This window comes from Chelon labrosus (assembly GCF_963514085.1).
Source record: "Chelon labrosus genome assembly, chromosome: 13".
NCBI lineage: Eukaryota > Metazoa > Chordata > Actinopteri > Mugiliformes > Mugilidae > Chelon > Chelon labrosus.
Window position 1 is genome coordinate 15297736 of NC_140346.1, and position 26279 is coordinate 15324014.

General features: G+C 43.2%; 2 protein-coding genes across 2 annotated transcripts; both read left to right on the plus strand.

The window, feature by feature from the left end:
• Positions 1-2367: 2367 nt before the first annotated feature.
• On the plus strand, positions 2368-7346 carry aipl1 (aryl hydrocarbon receptor interacting protein-like 1; the record flags this gene model as incomplete). Its single annotated transcript, XM_084558536.1, has 6 exons — positions 2368-2661; positions 4536-4715; positions 5992-6180; positions 6321-6497; positions 6584-6725; positions 7147-7346. The coding sequence occupies exons 1-6, from the start codon at positions 2557-2559 to the stop codon at positions 7344-7346; spliced, it is 993 nt and encodes a 330-aa protein (XP_084414662.1). The 5' UTR covers positions 2368-2556.
• Positions 7347-12067: 4721 nt separating this feature from the next.
• On the plus strand, positions 12068-25438 carry trarg1a (trafficking regulator of GLUT4 (SLC2A4) 1a; the record flags this gene model as incomplete). The annotated part of the gene is made up of 2 exons (XM_084558172.1): positions 12068-12493; positions 25274-25438. The coding sequence occupies exons 1-2, from the start codon at positions 12086-12088 to the stop codon at positions 25436-25438; spliced, it is 573 nt and encodes a 190-aa protein (XP_084414298.1). The 5' UTR covers positions 12068-12085.
• Positions 25439-26279: the final 841 nt, after the last annotated feature.

Here is a 26279-nt window from a genome sequence, read left to right on the forward strand (position 1 = left end):
TAGCACAACAACTGAACAAAGTGATGATGAGTGATAATTAGTTGTGTCAACAGCTTGTCAGACTTCCCCTAAAAACATATTAATGCAGTTTTAAGTTAAAGTAAGTTTAACTATTCACGGTATATGTCCAAAAGCGCTTATCGTGGTGTGGGAAACTTATGTTATATTTTTATCTTACTGGATTCTTCTGTAGATATTGTTGTGAAGTAGTACAGTTTACTGTATGACAGTGTATCATCTTGTGTTTTGCTTTTACCATTTCCATTTTTACATCCTCCAAACGGAGGAAGTGTGTGTGTGCGTGAGTGTGTGAAGTCTCCAAGTGTTGCACATTGACCCCCAAACTGCTCTAACTAGCTGTTCCCTTCCCTTCCCTTCCCTTTGCATCTGCTGGGTCAGCTCTACATGTCAATCTGACAGGGGAAGATAGATTCTCTCTCTGTGTCTTTCTCTTTGAGCCTCGTTCCCACAGCAGAAGCACAAAAGGTTTACACATCCATAAACATTATGCTATGTGCGTATACGCTGTGCGTCATGGAAGCAACCCTCCCCCCGAGTGTTATGTATATGAATGAATGGCTTTTACACGGGGAATGGCTCCTCCCCAGGAAATCCATGACTGTACTTTCCAGAAATAGAGTATTACTTGCTTGAGGTGGAACTAGTGCATCAGCAGTGGGTTTCCAGAAGGACCAAATATGATGGAGACCGGGTTCTACCCCCTGTTGGCAAGGGACACTTGCAGCAGAACCTGTTCTCGCAGATACGTGTGCATGCGGCTCAGCAAACTGGCACATTCAATTTCCCACGGTACAATGTACATGCAGTAAATTTAGATGTGCATGCACGTAGGCGCACGCGAGCTCGGATGCATCTTGACACGCATAGGCAGAGCAGTAGAGAAAGGCGTGGGCGGTGTGACGCAAGGAATATGAGTCACCCCGACACAAAGCCGTTACAACACACCACGCTGTCATAATATTACCTCTCCAACAGGTCAGATGGATTGCTGTCCTCCCTCCGCTCGCTGGTAGGAGAGAAATGACCAGAAGTGAGGACACACGTAACTTTTTTTCCCCCCTTGTTTAGAATTAAAGACATGGGCAATAAACGTTGTATAGCTTTTATTTATTTATTTATTTATTTATTTCAGAGATGTGACGGCGTAAAAGGCTGTAACTATAGCAACCCAAACCTGTCATCCAAGAAAGGCACCCTGCCATATGCCCATGTGGCATTTTCAGATTTTCAGAGTAACCACAAGCGAAGACTGGAGCGTGCAGAAGATGGATGAACAGTTTACTGGTTTCTACATGATTAAGAAATCACGTCGCTTGTGTAGGTGTCGAATTACTGCGGCCTGCGTCACAAGTCCAGTTAAATGAAGCATATTTGTACGAATGTAAATGTCTCAAAGGGCTGCATAAGATAGGAACGCTTTCCAGTCAGGTTCAGTGTGATCATCATGCAGAGGGCCCACTGCCCTGCCGCCCCCTTCCACAAGAGGGTGTAAAGTCTGCCTTTGCCTTGGTGACCTGCCAAGTACATACCGAACTGTTGGCCAGCACTGTTTGTCACATCAGTGGTGGAAAAAAAGTCAAACCTGATAGTATGTTGCAGCACTTTCCATAGAATATAGAGGTCCTGTTTGAATAGAGATAAGGCAGCGGCCGTGCCTGATAATTCATGGTGCAATACTCATTCCTCTGTGTTGTTCCACGGAGGAAACGCAAAGCTGTAAAGTTATACAATTTGCGAGCATTGCCAAGGTGCAGTTATGGGGTTTTCTATTTGTGCAATTAGCATGGAATAGGGCATTAGCACGGGGTAATGTTTGAGAATAATTGCCCCCTCAAACTGCTTGCAGACTTTGTTAGCAAACATTACAGGAGCCTCACACAGATGCATGCGCACTGCCCAGATGGGAGACAGATGTTTAACAGACAAGGGTCAAGGAGTCCATGTAGTAATCGTCTGCTCCACCGTTTCTCTGTATTCTCTGCATTGTTCAGATCCCCACATCCACATAAATCCTGGAAATTTCCTCTGGAATGGAAACCACGTCCTATTCGCGCAGACCTATTAGTGTTTGTTTTGTCTCTAAAACACACACACGCATGCACACGCACACACACACACACACACACACTGTTCTTGTTGTCTGTTCAACAGACTTGGACTCTTCGCCAGCACTGACATGTACGCACAGCGAAATAAAAACCTTCCACATAAGACTGATGGTAGCTTTGCTAAATCTCGTTCCAGTTCATTCTCCTTTCATTCTGACTCTGGCTGCTCCACCCTTCTGGAGGTTTCCTGCGCGTTCAGAGAAAGTGCTGATGAGCCGCACTAATACACGGAGCGACGGAGAGATGATGAAACATAAGGAGAGGGGGAGAAGTTTCTAATCTCATTATCTCTGTCCAAACTAATCCACCAGAGTCAACACCTCCGAGTCGTACACACACTTTTACACGTGCTGCGCCCCTCTCATCACACAGACTCGTAACATATAGGCTCAGCAGTAAAAGGTGATTAAGTCCAAAAAGCAAAAAGATGTCGGATGTGCAAGATACGCTGCTGCTGGGGTCAGAGGGAATCAAGAAAACCATCCTGCATGGAGGAACCGGAGACATCCCAAAATTCATCACTGGGACGAAGGTAATTTCTGTTTGGTCTCTCATGCGGCATATGTGTCTTTACATTCAAACGCTGACTTACAAGAAACTTCTTTAATTACATTTCTGATAACTACTTGCTAAATTAGGCCCCGTTTTGGACAAAAGAAACGTAGTTCTAATAATCTAATCAGATGTGCTAATGTAAGTTAAACACGTGAGCGTCATATGACCAGGCAGAGACAAACCTGTCTGTGACTAATCCTTATTTCAAACAGGCCAGGTTGGCCTTATCTTTTCCTACGAAAAGGTCAGAGCGGCCGTTTGCATATTAAGTTCGAGACCTGTGTGTTGTGTCTCCTTGAAGGTGTTTGTGAATATGAATTAGATTGAGAGTCAACGGGCAACAACCAAGATGGTGTGACAAGTTTAAAAAACACGGTACGGACTTTAATAAGTTCACATTATCTTTTCTGCTTAACATGCAGTGCCATTTTTAAAACCACTGCAGTTCAGCAAGATGCACGAGTGGAGGCAGACTGTTGCAATTCCCGATGGCAGTCAGTAGAAGCTGAGGGAGGACAATATCCTATTAAAGGGAAACTACTGTTTCTTACAACCTGGACCTTATTTCTAGCATAAAATACGATCGTTTACTCACCCATATAACAGGAGATAATTAGATCAGCGTATATCCATATAGTGGGAGTGACTGGGGCACCGCAACGCAGCCTCTAAATAACGCATTATCTTCTGCAAAACTCACCAATATTTTGTTATCATACGCTAATGCTAAGAGTTTTTTGCAACATGGCTGAATATTTTTATAATTTTCGTGCCGCTCAGAGACGATATCATCCAGGTCAGAAGACATCATCCGGGGTCTGTAAGTCAATCTACAGACCCCGGATGATGATAACAGGTAACTCCGGACTCAACAGGGAATAGCACTAGCGTACGATAACAAAATATTGGTGAAATGAACGAGTTTCGCGGCAGATAATGCGTTATTTAGAGGCTGCGTTGCGGTGCCCCAGTCACTCCCGCTATATGGATATACGCTGATCTAAATATCTCCTGAACGAGTGCAAATGACACAAAAGTTATATGGGTGAGTAAACGATCGTATTTTATGCTAGAAATAAGGTCCAGGTTGTAAAAAACTGTAGCTCTCCTTTAATGAGAGCAATATTTCCAACGATTCGAACCAATTGCATCAGGTTTGACCAAATAAGTCTAAAGAACACTGTTTTAACATATTATTTTTTAAGAGGCTTGCTGAATTAGAAAAGCGTAGTTGTGCACTTAATGCCAGCTGTGTGCATGCAAGCTGTTCTTCAGTGTATCTATTTTTTATGCTGTTAGTGTCAGGGATGCACCATCAGGACAGGCAAACCAAGCAATCATTTGAGACCCTGTATAAAAAAAATTGAAAGGTTGTCCCCCAGAAGACTACAAAAAAAACAAAAACAATTTAAACCTTTAAAGGCCCAATGGTGCATTGACTGATAGATGTCACTAGTTTGGACTAGTTGGATAACACAGGTACTTCTTTGCCCCATAACTTAGGATCGCCACTGTTTAGAATTTAGATTCCTGTTGTGTAACTAAAGGTATCTCACATCATCATGTGTTCATGAAACCCCTCATAACTTGAGTAAGTCACCTGTGTGAAATCTACATTTTTCCTGTGACTGATGTTCACTTGCATTTAGTGGTCTTTTTCTGATAAACTTTATTTCACGCTTCACCCATTTGGCTCTTGTCACTGAAGCTGCCTTGCGTTGAAGAGTCATTGTCCATTGTTAAAGCTGACGTGTTTGCAATTCAGACTACTCTTCCTGACTTTGTTCATAACTGTATAGACTCACATTCTTGTCCCCTCGCCACTCTTCTTCCTTTCTCCTGTGGTTCCAGGTGACGTTCCACTTCCGCACCCAGCTGTGCGATGACGACCGTACGGTCATAGATGACAGCAAAGTGGTGGGGACACCCATGGAGATAGTGATCGGCAACATGTTCAAACTGGACATCTGGGAAGCCCTGCTGTCCTCCATGAGATTCGGTGAGGTGGCGGAGTTCTGGTGTGACACCATTGTAAGTGCCAAAAAAAAAAAAGTTTTGTTTTTATTAGTTTTCTTGAGTTATGTCCTGTTAGTTCGTCTGTGGATGGTGTGACTGTGAACCTTGGACTGAATGACATTACGTTGTAAATGTGGATGTTTTCAATAACAAACAGACAAAACCGCACAATGAGACTGATCTGCATATGACGCACCCATCTTCTGTCTTTTGAATGAGTGAGTTCATGAAATGGAAACACAGAAGTAGCTGGATAACTGAAACAAAAGATGCATCACACCGATCACACAGCAGAGTGGGTTTTCAAAAGATTTTCAAACCGAATCAGGCGCTTCCCTGAAGAATTGTTAGTATTAACTATTAATGTAGTCAAAACACAGATTCACTTTCAGTTTAATTTCATCTTTAATTCACATATTTGTTTAGTGAATAATGTTTAGTTGACAGCTGGGATAGGCTCCAGCCTCCTGCGACCCCCTAGAGGACAAGCGTTTGTGAAATATGAATAATTGAATAATGTTTAGTTTTTATGAACATTAGATTTTGTCTGAAATCTCCCTATAATTAGATCAGTTGTCCCTCAGATATATGACATAAACAGTGCGTTATCTATACCATAAACAGGCATTAAAACGGCAAACATGGTATTTCTGAATATATGTTGACCCGAGTTTATGTTTATGCGTGTTGCACAACTGTCAGAGACAGATGGGTCGAGGCATACTGTCATTAATCCACAGCAGCCTCACTTTTCCCTAATCGGCTCTGGCTCCTGCTGAGTCAGCACTACTGACTCCCCTCCACTCTGATTAGATTTGACGGGACTTAGAGCGTTTATTCACTCTGAACAACATGGCTGCACGGTGCACTATCAGTCCCGTCCAGTTGGGGGCTGCCTCCACTCACTAAACTGAGGAAAGAGACTGGAGGGAGTGTTAAACAACCCAAAGATGCATTCAGGTTAAACCCTAATGTACAATTAAGTAAAAATGATTGTCTTTATGTTCCACGAACTGGAAGGTTCCTCACTGTGGGATAAATACAGGATTAAATTACCTTACTTTATCTTAATTTAATAGCTTTTCCTGAGTTTTAATGCCACCATCTTGAATAGAAAACCAAATCCCTTCTCTAGAGCTGTTCCTCAGCCTCAGAATGATGCTAAACTCGTCAGGTGAGTACAACTTAAGTCACAGGTTAGGAGAGAGGCCGTAGAGGTGAGCCGGTCGGCCACTGTTGCACAATTAGAAGCTCGGTCACCTTAAGTCTCAAGCGTACCTTTCCTCTGCAGCACACTGGCGTTTATCCACTTGTGTCCAAGAGTATGCGACGCATTGCCGAGGGCAAAGACCCGGTGGACTGGCACATCCATACGTGCGGCATGGCCAACATGTTTGCCTACCACAGCCTCGGCTACGACGACCTGGATGAGCTCATGAAGGAGCCGAAGCCACTCTACTTCGTCCTGGAGCTGATCAAGGTGAGACAGAGCAGCGAGACCATCCTACATTTTTAAATGAATCTGCTTTAGTACGGGTTTTAGCATATGAAGACAATTTAATGCAGATGACCAGATAACTGTAAAGCAAATGTGTGTGTGTGTATGTGTGTGACCGACAGGTGCAGCAGCCCAGTGAGTACAACAGGGAGTCATGGGCCCTGAGCGACGAGGAGAGGCTGAAGGCCGTTCCTGTGCTGCACGGCCAGGGAAACAAACTGTACAAGCAGGGACGCTACCAAGAGGCCACGCTTAAGTACAAGGAGGCCATCATCTGCATCAAGAACGTTCAGACGAGGGTGATTACACACGGCAAGGTGGATTTGTTTTTTCTGTTTGCTTGTGTAAAACAATCTGTGTGATACCTCACTACTTTCCTCCACAGGAGAAAGCATGGGAGGTCCCGTGGATGAAGCTGGAGAAGATGGCCAACACTTTGACGCTTAACTACTGCCAGTGTTTACTCCGCATGGAGGAGTACTATGAGGTCATCGAGCACACGAGTGACATTATCAACCAGCACCCAGGTTTGTCGCTGGCAAAGACCGACGTAGCGAGGGCTTACTGTACGTAAAAGGAGAAGGGGTATTTTTGCCACGTCCCAGCCGTCTGATTTATGAACGATAGAGACTGTCACGCTGTGTCAGCATATTATTCAGCCTTTTATACGTCGGGCATGTTTTTACAGTGCGAGTCTATGTGTGCAGTTTTTTTTATGGCAGCTGTAAATGTATGTTTCATGTGCCTAGTAAAGTCTGATCCTATAAAAGGTCTGGTGCCTGCACTTCAGCATGCGCCGTTCATAGACGCACATGTGACTGTAAAGCTGTAAAGAACTGTTAAAACTAACTCCCTGCTGCAAATACTTTACTATCCATCAAGCTGCAGATGTCATTCATGTGAATGGCCGCTGTCAAGCATGCATGAGCGTTTGCGTTTGTCCTCCAGGTGCGTGCAAGGCCTTCTACCTGCGAGGGAAGGCCCACATGGAGGTGTGGAACGAGGCGGAGGCTCGGCAGGACTTCAGCCGGGTGCTGGATTTGGACCCCGGCATGAAGAAGGCCGTCAAGAGGGAACTGGCTGTGCTCAACATGCGCATGGAGGAGAAGAACCAGGAGGACAGGAACAAGTATAAAGGCATGTTTTGACCCGCTGAGACGGAGAAGGGACGGAAAGAAGAGCAAATTTGCTATAGCGCAAATCTGAATTTTACCTTTAACCTCCACCACAACAACAGCTTCCTGCCCTGACTTCTATACGGGATGTGAGACTCCTCTCCCAGATGTGTGAAAGACAGTATCCAATAAAATTATCCAGTTTATTATTAATCACTTCATAAAAAAAACTTTCTCTTGGAAAGGATCTTTATGGATCTGTTTGGGAATTTATTTAAACTTTTATATATGTATCATACTGCATTGTTTAGTAAGACCTAAAGATGTAGCTATGCTAATTTACGTCAAATTAAATTAAATCAACCCCATGTTTAAAGTCATATTCATTTACTTCATTGCAAGCAGCTGATGAGATGTTTGATACAACGCGTTTGGCATTTACAGTATGCGCAGCTGAACATAGTAGATACTTAGCACCAAGATCGGAAACGGGAGGTGACAACGAGCCGAACTCTGTCCAAAGATCAGCAGGCACATTTTAATGCTGGGCAGCTGTCTCCCCTTGTTAACTTCCATTATGCTCCATTAAACTGTAGCTTTTGGTGGCATTTCTAAATTCAAGGCACAAGAGTCGCAGCTCCTCAAAAGAGAAGAAACGAATGGCTGTGTTAAATTTGTATTCCAAAATGTCAAACTATTTTCATAAAGCTACGGTTTTGGGTTGTTATATTGTTTTGGAATTCTTTGTCACATATTAAAAACTCATCTGTCAATAACCTGTCCATGTCTGATTGATTTATATGATGTATATGCTTTATAACAGACCCAGAAATTGTTTGAAGCTGGGTCTGAAGCTTATAATTAGGGCTGGACTGAACCATCCCTTAGTTATGCTGCAATAGGCCTAGGCTGCTGGGGGACAATGCACTGAGCACTTGTCTTCCACTTTCTTCTCTCTCGCACCAAGCTCCCATCCTCCACTTTCTTTTCTCCGGCACCGAGCTCTTGTCCTCTAATTTATTATCTATTACTAGTCATGCAGTTCTGTCCCATTACTGCATGTCAACTGCAGCGTGTCCCTCTCCCCCCTCCCCTCCTCCTACATCTCTGTCCTGGAGTCGTGTGTTTCCTGTGGAGCTCCGTACTACATCTGTTGTCGTAGTCCCATCAACCTGCCCAGTCTTCATGGCCTCTTGCAGTTATCCACTCCTACCTCAGTGAACAATTCTCCAACCTGCCTATGATTCCTCTTATATTCTCAGACCGTCATGTAACATCATCAGCTGTATGTTGTATTTGTATCATCATAGGATTCTACATGTTCACTTTAGTCACATGTCTGTATCTATGACAGATATGTTTATCTCGTTCCTCCTGCTGTTCTCTGCTCTTCTCTGTCTCTACCCGTCCAGCCTTAGGCAGATGGGTCCCTCCATATGAGCTGGGAGTTTTTCCTTGCCACTGTCGCCTTCAGGCGTGCTCTGGGGGTTTCAGGCCGGGTTCCAGACCGGATGTTGCAAAGCGTCTTGAGACAATATTGTAAACTGAATTGAACTGAATTAATTTCCCTAGTTGATAACTGAAGGTTGAGCTGTTTCCAAAATGTTTTTTGACAGCGAGAGAAAATACAGCTGCAAATGAAGGTACGCTTGCAGGTGTAGGACCCTACCACAAGGTGGAGCTCTAACCACAGTTATTACATCTGAAACAGCCTGAGCCCTGATAGAGAAATTATCCTGATGCTCAGCAGCATTCACGTCTTCATCGGGGGCCGAGGAGCTGTAAAACCAACAGCCTCCTGCTTGTCTCCTTGCCTCCTTTCCTTTCCACATTTGCACAGATGCACATCAAGAGCTGAAAAGCGTGAAAAGCGAGTTTCCAATCACTTATATTTACGCAAGTGGTGGAATATTTCTACATCAGTCAATAGCATGACATCACACTGAGAGCTCAGTTTCATTCAGGGGGAATCCCCATTCATCACTATGTGCACCCTCCCACCCCCACCATCCCCACCACCATCACGCACGGGTCACAGTGGAGTGTTGCAGCTGCCCTGGGAAATAAGGGCTGACGCTAATGCACCATTCAATGATGAGGGAAATCGATATGAGCAGATCAAAGAAAGAAACAACACAAAGGATTTAAACACTCAAGCTACCCAGCCCATTACAGCCACATTTATGATGTGTGGTGCTGAGTATTTCCTTAAGTACGGCAAGTAAACAAGGAGAGTAAAGCAGTGGTTTAAAAAAAGAAAAAGCCCATTAGAGACCAGAAGATGCTGTTTGTCTTAACTGGAACTTCCCTTTTCACATCAGACATTATTTTATTAAACGTACACACCTGAATTCCACCCGTGCTGTCTAGAAAATTGGCCTAGAAAGAGTTGATTTGCGGTGCGGGACTGTTGCCATATGAAGCTTTGCCCAAGCACGGACCACAGTAAATTCTGCATAGCAGCACAGTCCGCCGCTGGCTTTCCTCCATAAACCACTGGTGCTGATGTTGGGAAGAGGAGGAGGAAGGGAGGAGGAGGAGGAGGAATGAAGAGGAGGAGGAGGAGGAGGAGAGGAGGAGAGGAGGGGGTTCGACAGCCCTGCTTCGATCTGCTCCAGCACAACATGCCACAAGTTAGTCAGGGAATGCCAATTTCCTACCGGAAGTGTTGACATGATAAGTTCAAAATAAAAAAACAAACAATTATTATTATTTATTTTTTTTTTTTTAAAGAAAGAAAGAAAAAGAAGACAAGAACTAGATCGAGGATTAAAAATTCAATTTCTAGTTGTTTTATTGTTAAACTAATCATTTTGTATTAGTGTGTCTAATTATCAGTCAACCTGCTTTAGCCTTCTAACTGAAATTGTTTGAAGGCTACTATGAACATAATAATAAACATTTAAAATAGAGAAAATATGTCTAAATTATATAATTAGTAAATGCAATATAAACGATAATGCTTTCAACTGTTTTTCTAGAAAACATATTTCCAAAAAAGGTTTAAAAAAGGCAACTGGACTTGTAGAGTTTGTTCAGAAGACGTTTCACCACTCATCCGAGTAGCTTCTTCAGTTCTGGTGGACTGGTGGGAAATCTGAGGTTTAAATAGGAACTCCTCCTGAAAAAACTTGCTTGTAATGCTAATAACCAGAAACTGGTGCAGCTAATTTCCCTTAACGACTGGGTACTTACCTGTAGTGGAGGGGGGGACTGTGTTGTCCCTGTCCTCTTTCCTATGAATGGTTCTCTAACGACTCTTGTCCGTCAGAGGCTCCAGTGTCAAGGTGTGAATGAGACTGAAACTTCTTGGGGACAGAAGTTAAAACTGTATTGTAAATAGATGGCAAATTAAATCTCAGTCCACCTCCTCTGTTTAGTGAAGGTTTTTCCAGTTTGACATAGATGGCTTCCTTTACTCCTCTTTCAAACCATCGGTCTTCTCTGGCTAAGATTTGGACGTTGTTATCTTCAAAGGAGTGTCCTTTGTCCTTCAGGTGTAGGTGGACCGCTGAATCGTTTCCTGATGAGCTGGCTCTCCTGTGCTGGTACATGCGTTTATGGATGGGTTGTTTGGTTTCCCCAATGTATAAATCTGTACACTCCTCACTGCACTGAACAGCGTACACCACATTACTCTGTTTTTGCCTGGGTGTTTTGTCTTTTGGGTGGACCAGTCTTTGCCTAAGTGTGTTTCCTGGTTTGAAATAAACTGGAATACGGTGATTTCTGAAAATTCTCCTGAGCTTTTCGGACACTCCAGACACGTACGGGATGACGATGTTTTTTCTTTTGTTGTTCTCCTCCTCTCTGTCCCTTTTGGGGTATCTTTTTGAGCCTTTCAGAAAGGCCCAGTTGGGATATCCACATGTCTTAAGTGCCCGTTTAATGTGCTTTTGCTCCTTCTCCTTGCCATCCGGTCTTGTGGGTACAGTCTGTGCTCTGTGCTGGAGCGTTCTGATGACCCCTAGAAAACATATTACGTTTTTTTATGATTTATGATTATTTATGAGTTCTGTCACTAATAAAAGCAAATATATTTTTACTTTTGTATAAAGTAACTGAATGACTGGATAATCTATTGTCTGGCATTTAAGTTTTAAAAAAAAAAAAAAGAGAGAGATTTTATTTTGTGTTTCTTCACCGGAAGTGTTTTGTTTAAATGTGGCCGCTTGACAGTGGTCCCAAGTTGAGTACAGTCACTGTGGCTCTGCGGTGAGGAGACGGATGGAGAGAGCAGGAGAAAGTGATTCGCTTGGACTGTGATTTGACTGAGACGCCTCACCTCCATCCTCATTTCTTTTGAAAAAGGAAAGGAATCAGAAATATTTAAGCTACTTTTCAATGATCAGACAGACTTAAAGGAAAGTGGTGGGACTGGATGAAGACGATAGACGGGAGCTCCTCTCACTGCCTGGATGTATCAGGGACCCGGGGAGGTTGTTGTTTTTTTTTTTTTGATCTGATCCATTTTGGAAATGACTCAAGCAGCTGATGTGAAGGAAAGACAAGGGAAGTGATTCGAGAGAGAATGATATCTGGAGGAATCACGATTTTGTTTACCTGATTCTTTCAATTTCCTTTAAAGGGTTGATTCACAAGATTAGGGCTTTTTGTAAAAAAAAAACTCAACACCTTTCAAATAATCTAATAATCTCGCTAAAACTTCAGGTGTATTATGGGATCTAGGTGTTCCCTGTCTTGTGGTCAGTTTTAAAACAGTTATTAAGTATTCATTTTGTGAGACTGTTTGACATAGCTGAGAGTTGAACATGGACATGAACATGGACACCGACTTCCTGAAGTCCAACGTGGGTGAGGTCGGGGGAGGCGCGCCGCCTGCGGACTTCCAGGAGACGGAGAAACTGCTGGCGGTGACCACCGAGCCCGGAGGCAATGGGATGAAAATGTCCACCTCGTTCACGGTCAACGTGGGCGGCGACAAGGGCCTGGACGCCGACCAGAACGGGCACAGCGTCGCCGCGAGATCGGGCTCCGTGGGGCACCTGGCCGCCGCCGCCCCCCTCTCCCCGTCCAGGGCCAGCCTGAGCCGCTCCTCCACCGGGAACGCTGGCGTCCAGGAGACCCCGAAACCCAAGGATTACCTCATCCTGGTCATCGTGTCCTGCTTCTGTCCCGTGTGGCCCATCAGCATCGTCGCACTGGTTTACTCTATCATGGTGAGTAGCCAGTTACTTTATTGCTGGTGCACCAAACTAGGAACAAAAAAAAACTCCTGCACGGAAGGGTGCAGCGGTAATTGACGGATCAGTCAATGAGTGAAGACAGAACACTTGCTGATCTTGGAACAGCAACATCTCAGTAGATAGACAGAGTCTGCACAGTCTAGTTCAAGCTGATGAAAAAATCAAAATAAGAATTAAACTAAAATGTCTTATTGCAATGAGACTTAATAAACAGGGTTCAAAATCATAAATATGTCTGATTCAGTTAAATTTGTCAGTTTCATAAATGCCAAGTTTATAATAAACAATGCAAGATATCTCAGACGCAAAGGATGTTTGTGTGCAAGCACCTGACTGCTGCATTTAATGATCTGAAGTTAACTTTAGACAGAAGGATGACACTTGTCTCAGTTCAGTATCATATCTGGAGGAAGTCAGAGCAATGTTTAAAGAGGAGAAGAGCGGGACAGTCGTCAAACTGCTTGAGAGGGAAATGCTCGCCCTGGGCAGATAAATATCAGTATGTCAAGAAATATATCAACGTACTCTTTCTGGATTAATCTGTTAAAAAACTGTCTAGATATCAAAAATCTGTTCAAATGAGCTGTCTGACCAGGAGTCCAGAATTCAAGGATGTTTGATTTAGAGAGTAAAGGTGATAGAAGCAGCAGATCTGTACATTTGAGAGGCTCTCTCTCTCACACACACACACACACACACTCCTCAGCTTTCCCACTGCTGAGGATTTAAACGCTTTCCGCTCGGCCGCTGCCACTCAGCTGCCGGCTGTTCTGCTTTAGAGGCGCTGACACCTGATTAATCCTCTCGCGGAAAGTTTCAGGACGCTGGAAATGCTGATACAAGATGCAGCAAAGACGCTCGAGCAATGTCAGAGCAGCGACAGGCACTTGATACGCTGCCACCGTTTAGTGCATTCAGTAAGATGTGTAATACTTGCACGGGCCACATTCAGATTACAGCACATCACTCTACGATGCTGAGGCTGCACTTTGCCGTTGTCACCCTCTGCAGTGGTAAGGAGGTGCGGAGCAAAGATGGAGGACCTGTTATTGAAGGCTGCGAGAGTTTATTGTATTTCAGTCAGCCTGTGGAAAATGTAGATAAGTGAGGGAACCGTTGGGCGACTGCTTGGTGTTGATATGCTACACACCGATCGAGCATAACATTATGACCACCCCTTGACTCATCAGAGAATGGACATGAACTTTCTGACAGTGTCATGTGGCGTCTGGCAACAGATTTTGGTGCTATGGGTTGAGGGGAGGGGGCCTCTATGGATCAGGCTTGTTCCAGTGCATCCCACAGATGCACTTGATCAGTTTGGGATCTAGTGAATTTGGAGGCCTGAGTTTAAAGGTTGACCGGATGTGAAAAGAGGTTTGATGAGGTAGTAACTGAAAAAAAGCAAATGGCTCGATATGGATTTCAGCTATCACGTTAATTACAGGCGTAACCTTACACCCGGTGATCAATATGTCGTTTGTTGTTATGTAATATTCCTTGCGTGTGTTAAATTGCTGAGCATACAGCTTCTGAACTAATCCACGGATGTTTTACGCAGTTATGTTTTAATTCATACTTGCTTCACTGGTCAATAAAAGGGGGTTTTCAGCTGACTGACACCACTAGTGAAAAACATCAGGTATCTGCATTCTACCAAGGTTCTGATGAAAGTACATCAGTCTAAAATCCCCAGCTGAATCATACCAAAGCCCTGTGTCTTTTGTAGCAATTATATGTTTCGCTCGCTCCATCAGTTGGAACGTGCTTCATCCCAGGTCAGAGCTATGGACAGCCAGTATGTAGTAATCCAGGGTTAGGTTAGGTCTGTTGTCCCTCAGAATATCCACACAGGCTTTCACTGGGTTTGTTTTACCGTAAATTCCACAAACAAAGTATTATATCACTCATAAAGAGGAATTAATTGTGCAGTTGTGCCAATACTTGTTTTTGTTCCTCCGCTGTGTCGTGCACTTAAAACTCTGTGCCGCAGTAACAGAGAATTCTGTTCATTTGCTCTCTAATTGTCTTCCCACTTGCAATCAGAACATCTAAAGTATGAGACGAGAAAACTGACACAAGCTTGAAGCATTTAAGGGCTCGTGAAGTACAGAAGTCATGCGCTTGACAACAATCAAAAAGATCTGCAGCGACCAAAATGAAGCCGAGCAAAGTGTTTTGTTAGTGCGACGTCTGCCTCTGCCACAGTCTGCAATGTGCGCACCCCTCTCTCTCTGTGTGGGAGTGTGGGAGCCAGGAAACAACAGCAGAAAAGGACAATCTACTGCCAACGAGCGGCTCAGATGTATACGGCTTATGGCGGAGCTTTGCGGCAAATATCTGGATGCGTTCTACCAGGAGAGCCTCCGGTGCCGTTGCCGTCGTAACTCTGTCGCGCCAAGGTTTTAACTCCTCTTGGCTCGTGGCTGCTTAGGTTCTGTTGGCACGGCCATTTCCGTTTATCAGTGCAGTTTGAGTCTGACAGTGTAGAGTAGCCAGGTCTCAGATCTACAGAGAAACAAGGCAAAGACAATACAGTGAGGCCATTAGTTCTGTAATATCACTCTTGTGGGTGCTACACACCAGAGGGAATATCAGGCAGTATCCACCGCCTGTACTTCCCAGAGCCATCGTCACGAAGCCACTGACATTCACAAGTCAGCTGCCTGCTAATGGTAATGAAAGAGAGAGAGCGAGAGGAGAGAGAGAGAAAAGGAGGGGTTGACAGAGGGCAGAAGAAAGAAAAGTGAAGGAGGGAGAAACTGGAGCTGCCCACTAACTCGATAGAAGGCGAGAGAAGTCAATTTAGTTTCTCTGCAGAGGGCAGATTGCAGCAGTTAGACGGTTCTGTGGCAGCGCTCAACATCCTCTCTCTTTTCCTGGGGGCAAGGTAAGGGGATACGGGCCTCCCGAAGAAGATCAAAACATCATTCGCTACAAGGGCAGATGGGTGCAAGAGAGACGGCAAATGGCCATAAAGTAGTTCCTATCACTTGATTAGAAAGGAACTGAATCAGATACCACGGTGATGCCGGATAAGTGCAGCCGAGGCGGGACAGGAAAACTGAGGCTCACAACAGCCGCTGTGAACAAATGAATCAAAAGTAATGGGGCTGATATCACACGATATAGCTCTAGAGTGCAATATCCCTGCTAAGTGCTAACATTCCCGTCGCCCACGTGAACTTGATACGTATGGAAAGTCGAATAGAGAGAAAAAAAAAAACGATGTTGAAATGAGATTAATGAGCGGAGGTCGGAGGAAACTGCGCAGACAGGAAACAGAAAGAGAAAGAATAAAATAAAAGGAGAAACATCTTCAGATGTAACGCCTCATTCATATATGTGTTCGCTAATTTAAGGTAAAGTTGCCCTCAACTTCCTGTGACCTGGATTCAGTTTGGCTGCAGTTTACGCAAAGGTCTTTAGTTTACTTTTTACATTCATGTACTGTAAAGTAACAATTAACATTGACATGTTCATGAATTACTAGTTAATTAAATGTTAAAAGCTGCTGTAAGTTATAACCCCAGCTTTAGCTCTGGAAACATTTAAATATAACTTTAAAACTAGCTTTAAATCTAAGACTGCACTGGTCTACAATTTCTTTAGATTGTCTGGAGTCACTTTGTTGAGGACTGATTATGCTCTGGCTAAGGTAGTCATACGTTGAATAGTTTACAGCAGGGATGTCAAACTCATTTTAGTTCAGGGGCCACATACAATCCAATTTGATCTCAAGCGAGCCGGTCCGGTAACATAATCACCTATAAATAACGACAACTTCAGATTTTTCCCTTTGTTTAAGTGCAAACAAGAACATGAACACTATGAAAATGTTTACAGATAACTGCAATTTTGGCACATTGCTGCCATCTGCCGTTTAGTTCTAGGTCTCAGTGTTGTGTTGTGTCCACACCTGTGACTAGATTAGCACAAAACCTAGTGGACAAATTAGAAATCGATGCCAATTTTATTGAAATTTTAATGTCTTCTGTGTAATTTTCACACTTTGCAAATCCATCCCGCGGGCCAGATTGGACCCAGTGACGGGCTGGCAAACAGTAACTCTGCACTCACCCTCAAGTCTAAGGAGCATTTTAATCTTGTTGATTCTTCCAAATACACTTTCAATAGTTCTTTTTCTGCAGCATTTGGCAGCTATTTCGGACAAAAGAAGCTCTAGTAGATAAAATGTAAATATGTTGTAGACTAGCTGGTGAACCCGGTGGAGAAAGGAGTCACAGTAGATCGAAATATCTCCCACAGGAGTTGATAAAATGCGAAACGGATTAAATTCAAGGGTGAATTTTAAACTTAAATTCATCAGGGATTAGATCATTTTTGTCTGATGGATGTGTAACTAGGCAGTAGAGCATTACTGTGTTCACTGTAACAACTTCCAAGAAAACATTCATGTCGCTTTAAACATGACTTAAGTTGCCCATGCTTTACTACAGACAGACATTAACATTTCCTACTGTCGTGCTGTCTTAGTAAGTGATGGTAACAGCAAATGTGCTTTAACACCACAGGTGATAAAATTCAGGAGGCGGCATGACAAACTATTTGACATTTTAATAAAGAAGTCAGGCAATAATCGTCCTTTTTCCATCATTCTGTGAGCAACTATTATCTGATTTAAGCTGCCTATGACAAGAGTGTGCCAAAAGAAGGCCATGAAGTTGGTTCCCTCACTGAGAAGTTGGAGGTGTGCAGCTCTTCATCTAACAGCTCCTTCTTGTTCGATCCGCTGCAATGTGTCAAGAAATTCTAAAAAAAAAACATCGCTATCTTGTTTTGCATTTATGATGGATGGCGGTGGTTAAGTGCTCAGCTCACTGACATTTGCGTGTCTCCATTTAAATGCTTTTAATGTGAAGCTGCAGCGGCAGGAAATGTTGGGTTTGCATTAGCGGCAATCTCTCAATCCACTGCCTATCATCTGTTGATGATCCCGCCTTTGCATCTGTTTGTAGAGATATCATTAGCAGTAACTTGATACATCGTTTAGTTTTTTTCCCCCACAAAGGTTGCCACAGACACTCAATGAAAATATATAAACTAAATAACTCTATTGCATCTGTAGGTCATAGGCTTAATCACTTTTGTGTTACTTCGGCAAAAGATAGTGATTTAACAGGAAATATCTCAGTTTGTCTCTGATGTCATGATATTTAGACTCACAGAGCATGAATCACATTTCATCAGCGACACAGGAGAAAGAATGTGAACATAGTTTCCAGGTTTTAATCATTTAAACAGCTCGTCTGTCAAGGCCTCAGTTAACCTCCTAAAAGACACAGCATTCTGTTACTGGTAGATGGTACGTTGTTAACCACTGGAGAAAGTTACGTCCATCATCATCCACCACCACTCTCAGCAGCATGACCACCTAAAAGCCGGAATCTCTGGTGAGGAAGGCTTGTGGTGAGGAAGGCTTGCGCAGAAGACGCGCAGTCAATTACGGGGATTGGAGAGGTTGGGGTAATAGGTTTTTACAGCCCAGACTAGCCTATCTCAGTAATGGGAATGCCCAAACTGCAGGGGCATTACTGCGCGCTCTGCAGATTTGCCTGTAAAATATGGACTCGCAATGCTGCACTGGAGGGGCGGCTGCGTACGTGTGTGTGCAGATGTGTGTGCGTAGGCAAATGACTCCTTATTAGCAGTCAAATGCTGCAGACGCCGGGGGAGAGCGCTTTGTATCGTCGTCATGTGAAGCTCAGAGGCCCGACGGGGAGAAAAACCTGAATCTGCTAATATTTTAATAGAAACCAGATTTATTCATTGTTTTAACCGAGTGCATGTGATGATGCCATTATTCTACAGTGAAAAACGGAATGCATGGCGTGAACGCAAGTGGCGTGAGAGCTAGTGCCAGCTTTCAGAAGGTATGGGGGAAGGGTGCCACTAGATGTATACAGTAGTGGAGGATTTTTGGATGATGGTACTAGAAGCTTTTCAAGTCAGAACCCTTCAAACCATGACAAAATATTTATTCATCACTACATTTTCACATTTATCAGCACACTCCGAGTGACTGCTAAGTTTCTAAACATAAAACGTGAACAAATGCAGTAAAGAATATATCACGTCCTGAATAAATACCTGAAGGGGAATTACATTTTTTTTTTTTACAATCTGGACCTTATTTCTGGCATAAAATACGATCGTTCACTCACCCATATAACTTTGGTGTCATTTGGAAGATATTTAGATCCAGCGGAGCGCTGCATATATCCATATAGTGGGAGTGACTGGGGCACCGAAACGCAGCCTCTAAATAATGCATTAACTGCTGCAAAACTCATTCATTTCACCAATATTTTGTTATGATACGCTAGTGCTATTCCCCGTTGAGTCCGGAGTTATCGTGCAACGGTTTATTGTTCTTTGGCCAGCTGTTCCTCTCCACATCCTCCACATCCTCCTTTCAACGAGCTCCTCATCCATATACTCTGGCTCAAAACGGTAAGGACGTCCATCATAAACAAAGTCGTCGTCCACAACCTCAGAATCGGAAAAATATTCAGCCATGTTGCAAAAAACTAACAGTAGCAAATTACAGGTAAACAAGCCGACCGTCGCGGGTGTGCGCGGCGCTCAGAGATGACATCATCCAGGTCAGAAGTTAGTAGGTCAATCTACAGACCCCGGATGATGATAACAGCTAACTCCAGACTCAACAAGGAATAAAAGTAGCGTATCAAAACAAAATATTGGTGAAATGATTGACTTTTGCGGCAGATAATTTGTTATTTAAAGGCTGCGTTTCGGTGCCCCAGTCACTCCCACTATATGGACATACGCGGCCCTCTGCTGGATCTTCCGAAGGACTAAAAATAACACCAAAGTTATGTGGGTGAGTAAACGATTGTATTTTATGCCAGAAATAAGGTCCAGGTTGTAAAAAACGGTAATTCCCCTTTAAGGAACATCTGTGTGCTGATCACATAACACGATGTTATAATCTCAATAAGACAGTGGTTCTCTTATTGCTGATGTGCCAATGAAACAAGAAACAAAAACACTTTGCCCTTGTTGAATCTGGCATCTGAAATCGTGTTTTCAGGTCACAAAAAGGTATAAATGAAATTAAAATTCATGAGCTACAGCGGCAGCTAGGATGCATTTTTATAGCTCCAAGAAATGCGGCCGCGCCGTCATGTTTCTGACAGATCTGATCATCTGACCGCTTTGAGTGGTTTTGAAATTTTAATGGGAGGTTCCAGTGTAAAAAGACTAAAAGAGTCTAAAAGCCCTGCTAGTGGCCCCCGGAGGCCTCGACTGCTCCCTGCACCCAAACTGGACCAAAGTGATAAGCCCTACTACAACCTTGTGTTCTCCTTTAAGGATTAAAAAAAGATGACAACTAATTACTACAGCTAATTTAAATAACTGGAAACTTTAAAAAAAAAAATATATATATATATATATTTTATATATATGTAAGTAAAGTAAAAACTTTTAAGAAGGTCAAATGACATGCAAGCGGAAGATAAATGAGCATATTACTGGAAATAAAACATGTAAATGTAAATGGACGATGTTAATTTGATCACAACGGCCAAAATGGCTCCTGGTTGGTCTCTGCCACGCTCCACCAGGCTGCTGCTGGATCTCCATTATTCATGACGTGAGAGAAAACAAGCACTTACTGACTTACCCCACTCGCCTCCACCTTCCTCTGGTGAACATACCAACACATGAGCTAGAGCGGGGGCAGGTGGCGTGTACAGAGGTAGCACAGTGGAGTGGACACTGGTCAAGACGATGCGAAGGTAGAATTTCCCATTCAGAAAACAAATATGAGCAGGCGCGCTCTCACTGTGAATCAATACGGACGCTCATCGGTCAAGCGAAAGGTGCAACCACGCACACATCCACACACAATAATCTCTTACAGACCTTGAAGCTAACATCAAACAAGACTGGGTGTATTAAAGAAGAATGCCTATGTATAGGAGAAGCTTTCTATTATTTATTTCTTCTTTTCATGATGGATAAAAACGTTTTTTTTTATCTTCCTTTCTCCATTGATGTTTTTTTTTTCCCCCTCTCTATGCGGTTTAAAATAGGCAGTGTTTTCTCAAAGAGACCTCCATTGATTTAAGCTGCTGATGTGGCTTTTCTCTGTGATGTGAGTCCAGATCAATACAGGCTCCAGCGGGCTTTCGTACCATAGCCTCATATTGCAGTCCTGGAAGTGAGAAGCTGGAGTGTGTCCCCGCGAGTGAGTGCAAGAAAAAAAGAAATCCTGGTTTATTTCTACTGTCAGGGCCGGTTGATGTCATCATTTAGCTTTTGTATATAGGAGGACCGGAAATGGCAAAATGAAAAGTAAATAAATAAGTCAATCAGTTAAATAATTTGAGACTGAATGGACCAAAATAAATTCTACCAGAACCTGGAAGTGACGCTGAAAAACTATGACATGTGGCACATTTCAGTAAAAAAGATAAAATCAAATGAACCAGCCCCAAAATATGATGCTGACACCACCACGCTTTACAGTAGCGATGGGCATGAGGTCCTTTCGCGTGTGCGTCCTTTGCACACATGCAAAAGTTTGGCTTTTAAATCACATACATGAATTTTCTTTTAATAAAAGCTAGACTTCAGTATCAGCGAAGTCAGCCAGTTCCCCAGGCTGCAGCACTCCGGTCAGTGGAACACCCCAGGGTTGCACAGTCCCCACCCACCTGCACCAAACGGGATCAGGCTACCAGAGACTGCCTGGAGACAGAGAGGCTCATGGGAGCGAGAAGATGAAGTAACTAGAAGGCAGTCAGGGAGGACTGAGGGAGGGCTCTCTCGTTCTCTCTCTGCAGTGTAATCGTATCTGACACGGAGGCAACCCCCAACTCCATACCTTCAGTACTGAACGAATGAAGGAGTGAATAAGGCAGGGAGCAGACACACCACGGTGATTTAAGATTGTTTTGTATTTTGTTGCTCGCTGTTGAGAGGTAAAGGAAAGTGGCGAGTAAAGTAAACGCACTGCCCATCTAAAATTTATCAGCATCAGCGTCTCTTCCTCTGTTTCATCTTCAGTATGATTTGCACCGTAATAATTAAACGTTTCGTTTCAACGCTTCTGTAGCATATGTATTTTTTATTTACGAGTTGGGGTTGCTGGCCCCGAGCCCAACCTTCCCCCATTTCTGGGGTTGGTCTGTTAGTCCCCTTCCCCAACCTCTAGTCCTCCAGGTAACAGATTACAGTCTCATACCACGTGAGACCAGACAGGTTTCAGGTCGTGTACAACCTGCCTCGGGGGAAAACATTTCATACCAGCAGCGTGAGACAGAATTAAACTAAGGATACGTTAATTTGGGGGTGAATGAGATAATTTGACAACCTTCATACTAATGAACTGACTTTAATCGACAAATTTTTCCATAAAATATATTACCTACGTGTTATTTAATTTTAAGGTTAGCAATTATTCCCGTTAATAGCACACTATCTTTATAGGGGAAGGTGACTTACAAAAATATAGCTGTGTGATTTAATACAGAAGAAGGCCGGGGGAGGTCCGTGTCCTGCTGCACTGCACAGAGAGTAGCCCCCGGTTTTAAAAGAAACTTTCAGCACCACGGACAGCTCCTTGAGTTTTTCCTCAGGCTTCAAAATCAAATGTGATCCCTTCACCTCTTCCCTTCGCTCAATGCAGTAGCACTTGGTTTAACACGGAGCCTGAGTGACACTTTTCTAATTCTGCTTTCGCCCTAAAGTCAGGCCAGGCCATACTGTTCCAACTCACCAGTGACCAGTGTTGCCGTGCATTACGTCACTCTAACCTGCAACTGTTGTTTAGTGCTGAAAGAGACACACCCCTGTTCGGTATTTGGTTGAGGCTGGTCAGGTTGTGTTTCCTTTAGTTAACTATGGATAGTCTTTACAGACTTCCTGTTCGCCTGCCTTGAGCTTGTTTGTGCTGAGCTGACATGGTAGGTTAAATACTGGATACGTCAATAGAAAGCTGTTAACTACTTTGAAACTATTTTAAATAATACATATTTTCAAATGTAAGTATTCACCACTTTTCTTTGTTCTTATGTTATACACCGATCAGGCACAACATTATGACCACCTTTCTTATATTGTGTAGGTCTCCCTTGTGCCTCCGAAACAGTTGCGACTCATCAGAGAATAGACATGGGCCTTCTGAGGGTGTCCTGTGGTGTCTGGCAACAGGATGTTGTTAGAGGGGGGATTTGGGTCCTATGTGTTGAGGGGAGGGGCCTCTGTGGATCAAGCTTGTTCCTGTGAATCCCACAGATGCTTGATCAGTTTGGGATCTAGTGAATTTGGAGGCCAGGTCAACACCATGTCCTTGTTCTTCATGTTTATCTTTAGTTGTTCCTAAAACGTTTGTGTTCCTGTGTCAGGCTGCATCCTGCTGGGGATGGCTGCTGCCATCAAGGAGTGTCATTGCTATGGGGTGGGGGTGCCTGGTCTGGTTTAGGTGGGTGTTACATGTCTAAGTAACATCCACATGAATCCCGGATCCAAAAGTTTCCCAGCAGAACACTGAATTGTCACAAGATGGTCAGTGTTATTCACATCACCTGTCAGTGGCTTTAATGTTGCAGCTGATTGGTGTAAACTGCCTGTCTTTGGGCTTTTGAGTTGTGCCAGGACAAATTTATTATATCATATATTTGAGAATACATTTACAACACCTGATGATTAATCTATGAACTGAATAAAACACTGGCCTGCATTAGTCTCAATGTCCACTGGGTAAATAGTTTGATCTTCTCTTTCATATCTAGACACTGAATTATATTCCAACTGAATTTAACCCTTGATTTAAGTTTTCATCCCAATTCATGTAGGAAAGACAAAGTATCTCTAATATCACAAACACTTTTGTACGGCACAGTCTTTCATCATGTTTAATAAAGGAGAAATAGTTTAAGTAAAGAAATACTAAATCAAAGGAGGTGTTACTACTTACTAATGTCATAAGACAGAATAAATGGCTAAAGATTGTTGCAGATTTGTGTGCAGTGTTACTGTCTGTGGCACATACAGAACATATAAAACTGAGCACCAATTTAAAGGCAAAACAAATCTGACGGAAAGAGGGAGACATCAGTCATATGAGATTTGTAGAGCACACGGACCGAGGATCCACATCCATCATGCCTCACACGCATACTCATAAATCAGCCTGCCTCCATATCTGCAGCAAACATAAAGCCATATACGGTATATATAGCATTAAAATGATATAGCACCCCTTCGCACCGCACCGCTCACCTGCTCCGTCCAATTGGCTCTGCAAGTCACATCCTCCCATCGCTCCCAATCTGCCAGTCTGAAATAGACAATTTCACCAATGACAGCTCCATATAAATTATTGCTGACATTTCACCTCGAGTGCCTCGAGCAATAGACAGTTCAACATTACTGTATTGTGCGCCTGTCATTCCTCTCTTTAAAATAACTTTAATGTTGATGAATGGAAAACCTCCTGATAAATATTTTAAAGTGCAACACTCAGAGAGCTGCTGTACGGTAGAGGAGCATGAAAGACCTCTGGGTTATATACCTAAACTGTACACCACTTTGTTCGTTTTACATCTGGACCAAAGCTCAGATCATCTTTTGTAAGCACCTCTTTCACGGGAGAGCACTCCACTGGGGCGACGCCTCTGCAAAGGAAATGGAAGAAACAAAGGGAGTTTTTCTACCATAACAGTTTTTGGCTAGCTGTCAGCGACTAGACTGGAAAAATGTCTAAATTTGGCCCAACCCTTTGAGGCGATTTCAGTATGGCAGCTCAGATCGTTCTCATAGACTCTTGCAGACTGTTTTTCTTTTCAAACTACTGCTCAATCTGAATGGGTTCTGGTTGGACTTGCACTATCATGATTTTGTCACTGGCCGTGCTTTCCACTGAGAGGAACATGCTTAATTTCATTGAAATTTAAGAGAGTAATATAATCTAAATAGTGAGTGATCTGACTGCACTAAGTAATTATTAATTAATTATTAACTGTAAATATTTTAATTCCTTGCACATTATCAAGCCCAGTGCCACTGCCCAGTGTCACCTAAAAGGAAATCCAATGAGATATATGGGAGGACTTTTAATTAAATTTAAAGAAGCTGCCTTTCCATCCAAAGCTGCTGAACTGAGATGCTGAAGTGGGAACCCTTTAGGGATTGCTACACGAGTTGAACAGCAAAAAGCAATTGTTCGGTGCGATATGACAATATCCAGGTAGTCTGCTCTAATTTAATCCATTGAATGGGTCGTCTTAGCTGTCACAGTAACAATTACCCACCCCACTCCCTGAGACATTTGCCACAAAGTCCTTTCTCACATTTTCTCTGTCTGCATTTCTTTAGTCGCAGGTTGCTTGCACTGATAAACTGCACACTTGAGGAGTTGAAAGTCACTCTGGATATTAGAAATGAGAAATGTGAATGGCACAGCTGCCTACAGACTCAAATTGGTAAACCAGAAAGGAGGCAGTAAGGGGAATATGTCAGCACTGAGGCACGATTTAGTTTTAACTCTCAAAAGCAAGTCCTGTCTAACATCTATCGTGGTATCTATTTTATTCTATTCATAAGAAATATTCAGGAATATTAACAAGAGTGTCACTGAGATCAGTAATACGAATGCATCCTTATTGTGTTTGGAGAAATTGAACAGGTGCTAGATTTTAATAATCGGTAAGCTCTGCTCTATTTCTTAATCAATGTATGTTTTTTTGTGTGTGTCCCCAGTCTAGAAACAGCCTCCAGGCGGGGGACATGGACGGGGCCAGGAGGCTGGGGCGGCTGGCTCGTCTGCTCAGCATCGTCTCCATCATACTGGGTGTAGTCATCATCGTAGTCTACGTCTCGGTCCAAGGTACGAAAATAAAGTTAATTTCAAGAACGACGCAGTGATGCCAGCTCAACGACGTTACAGTCCGCTGGACTTTAATGAAGTCCTGTTTCTTTTTTTTTAGCTTGTGAATATTAAAAGAGATATTACTCTGAATGATGTACGATATGTGTGCACGAGTCCACTTAGAGACACACACGCAAGGGCCTCGACGCCAGAGTACACCTACTACATTACGATTACGGGGTGATATATGACCCCCTTGCACACGAGCATGAGACGTGTCCAAACTCAGCACATTTCCAAGCTGTGTTTATGTTTGTGGCAGCAACTATAGTGAGCGAACTGCACGGCAAGCAAAGCAACCGAGCCTCCACCGCTTAAGCTACACCTGCAACACTGATGAATCTGATGGTGAAATTCTGACCCCTCTCCTCTCTCTGTTTATATTTGTTTTGTTTTTTACAGTAACCACCAAATGACACGGAGGATTCGACGGAAATAAATAAAAGCCAAACCACAGATGCAACCTGCGGGAAAAAATAAAGTCCATTCCAAAAGAAATTAAATACGGTTCATAACTTTATGCCATACTGTAATTATACCATGCTCACCTTCAGAAAGCAAAAAAAGAAAAAAGAAAAAAAAAAACAGGCAACTCGTGAGAGACGGTCTTGAAGCAAGTAAACAAATAAAAATCATTCAGAGAAGCATGCATTAGGAATCCTGTAACATTTGCTTGATGAAAAAAAAAAATAAAATCCTGATTTAAAATGTTCAGGTTGAAACAGAGGAAAAAGAAAATGTAGATTTGTGTGCGGCCGGAGGGAGCTCCCGAGCTTTCCTTTTTTTGAATATGGACTTCTTAAAAATGAAGAGGATGATCCGTGTGCGAGGACAGTG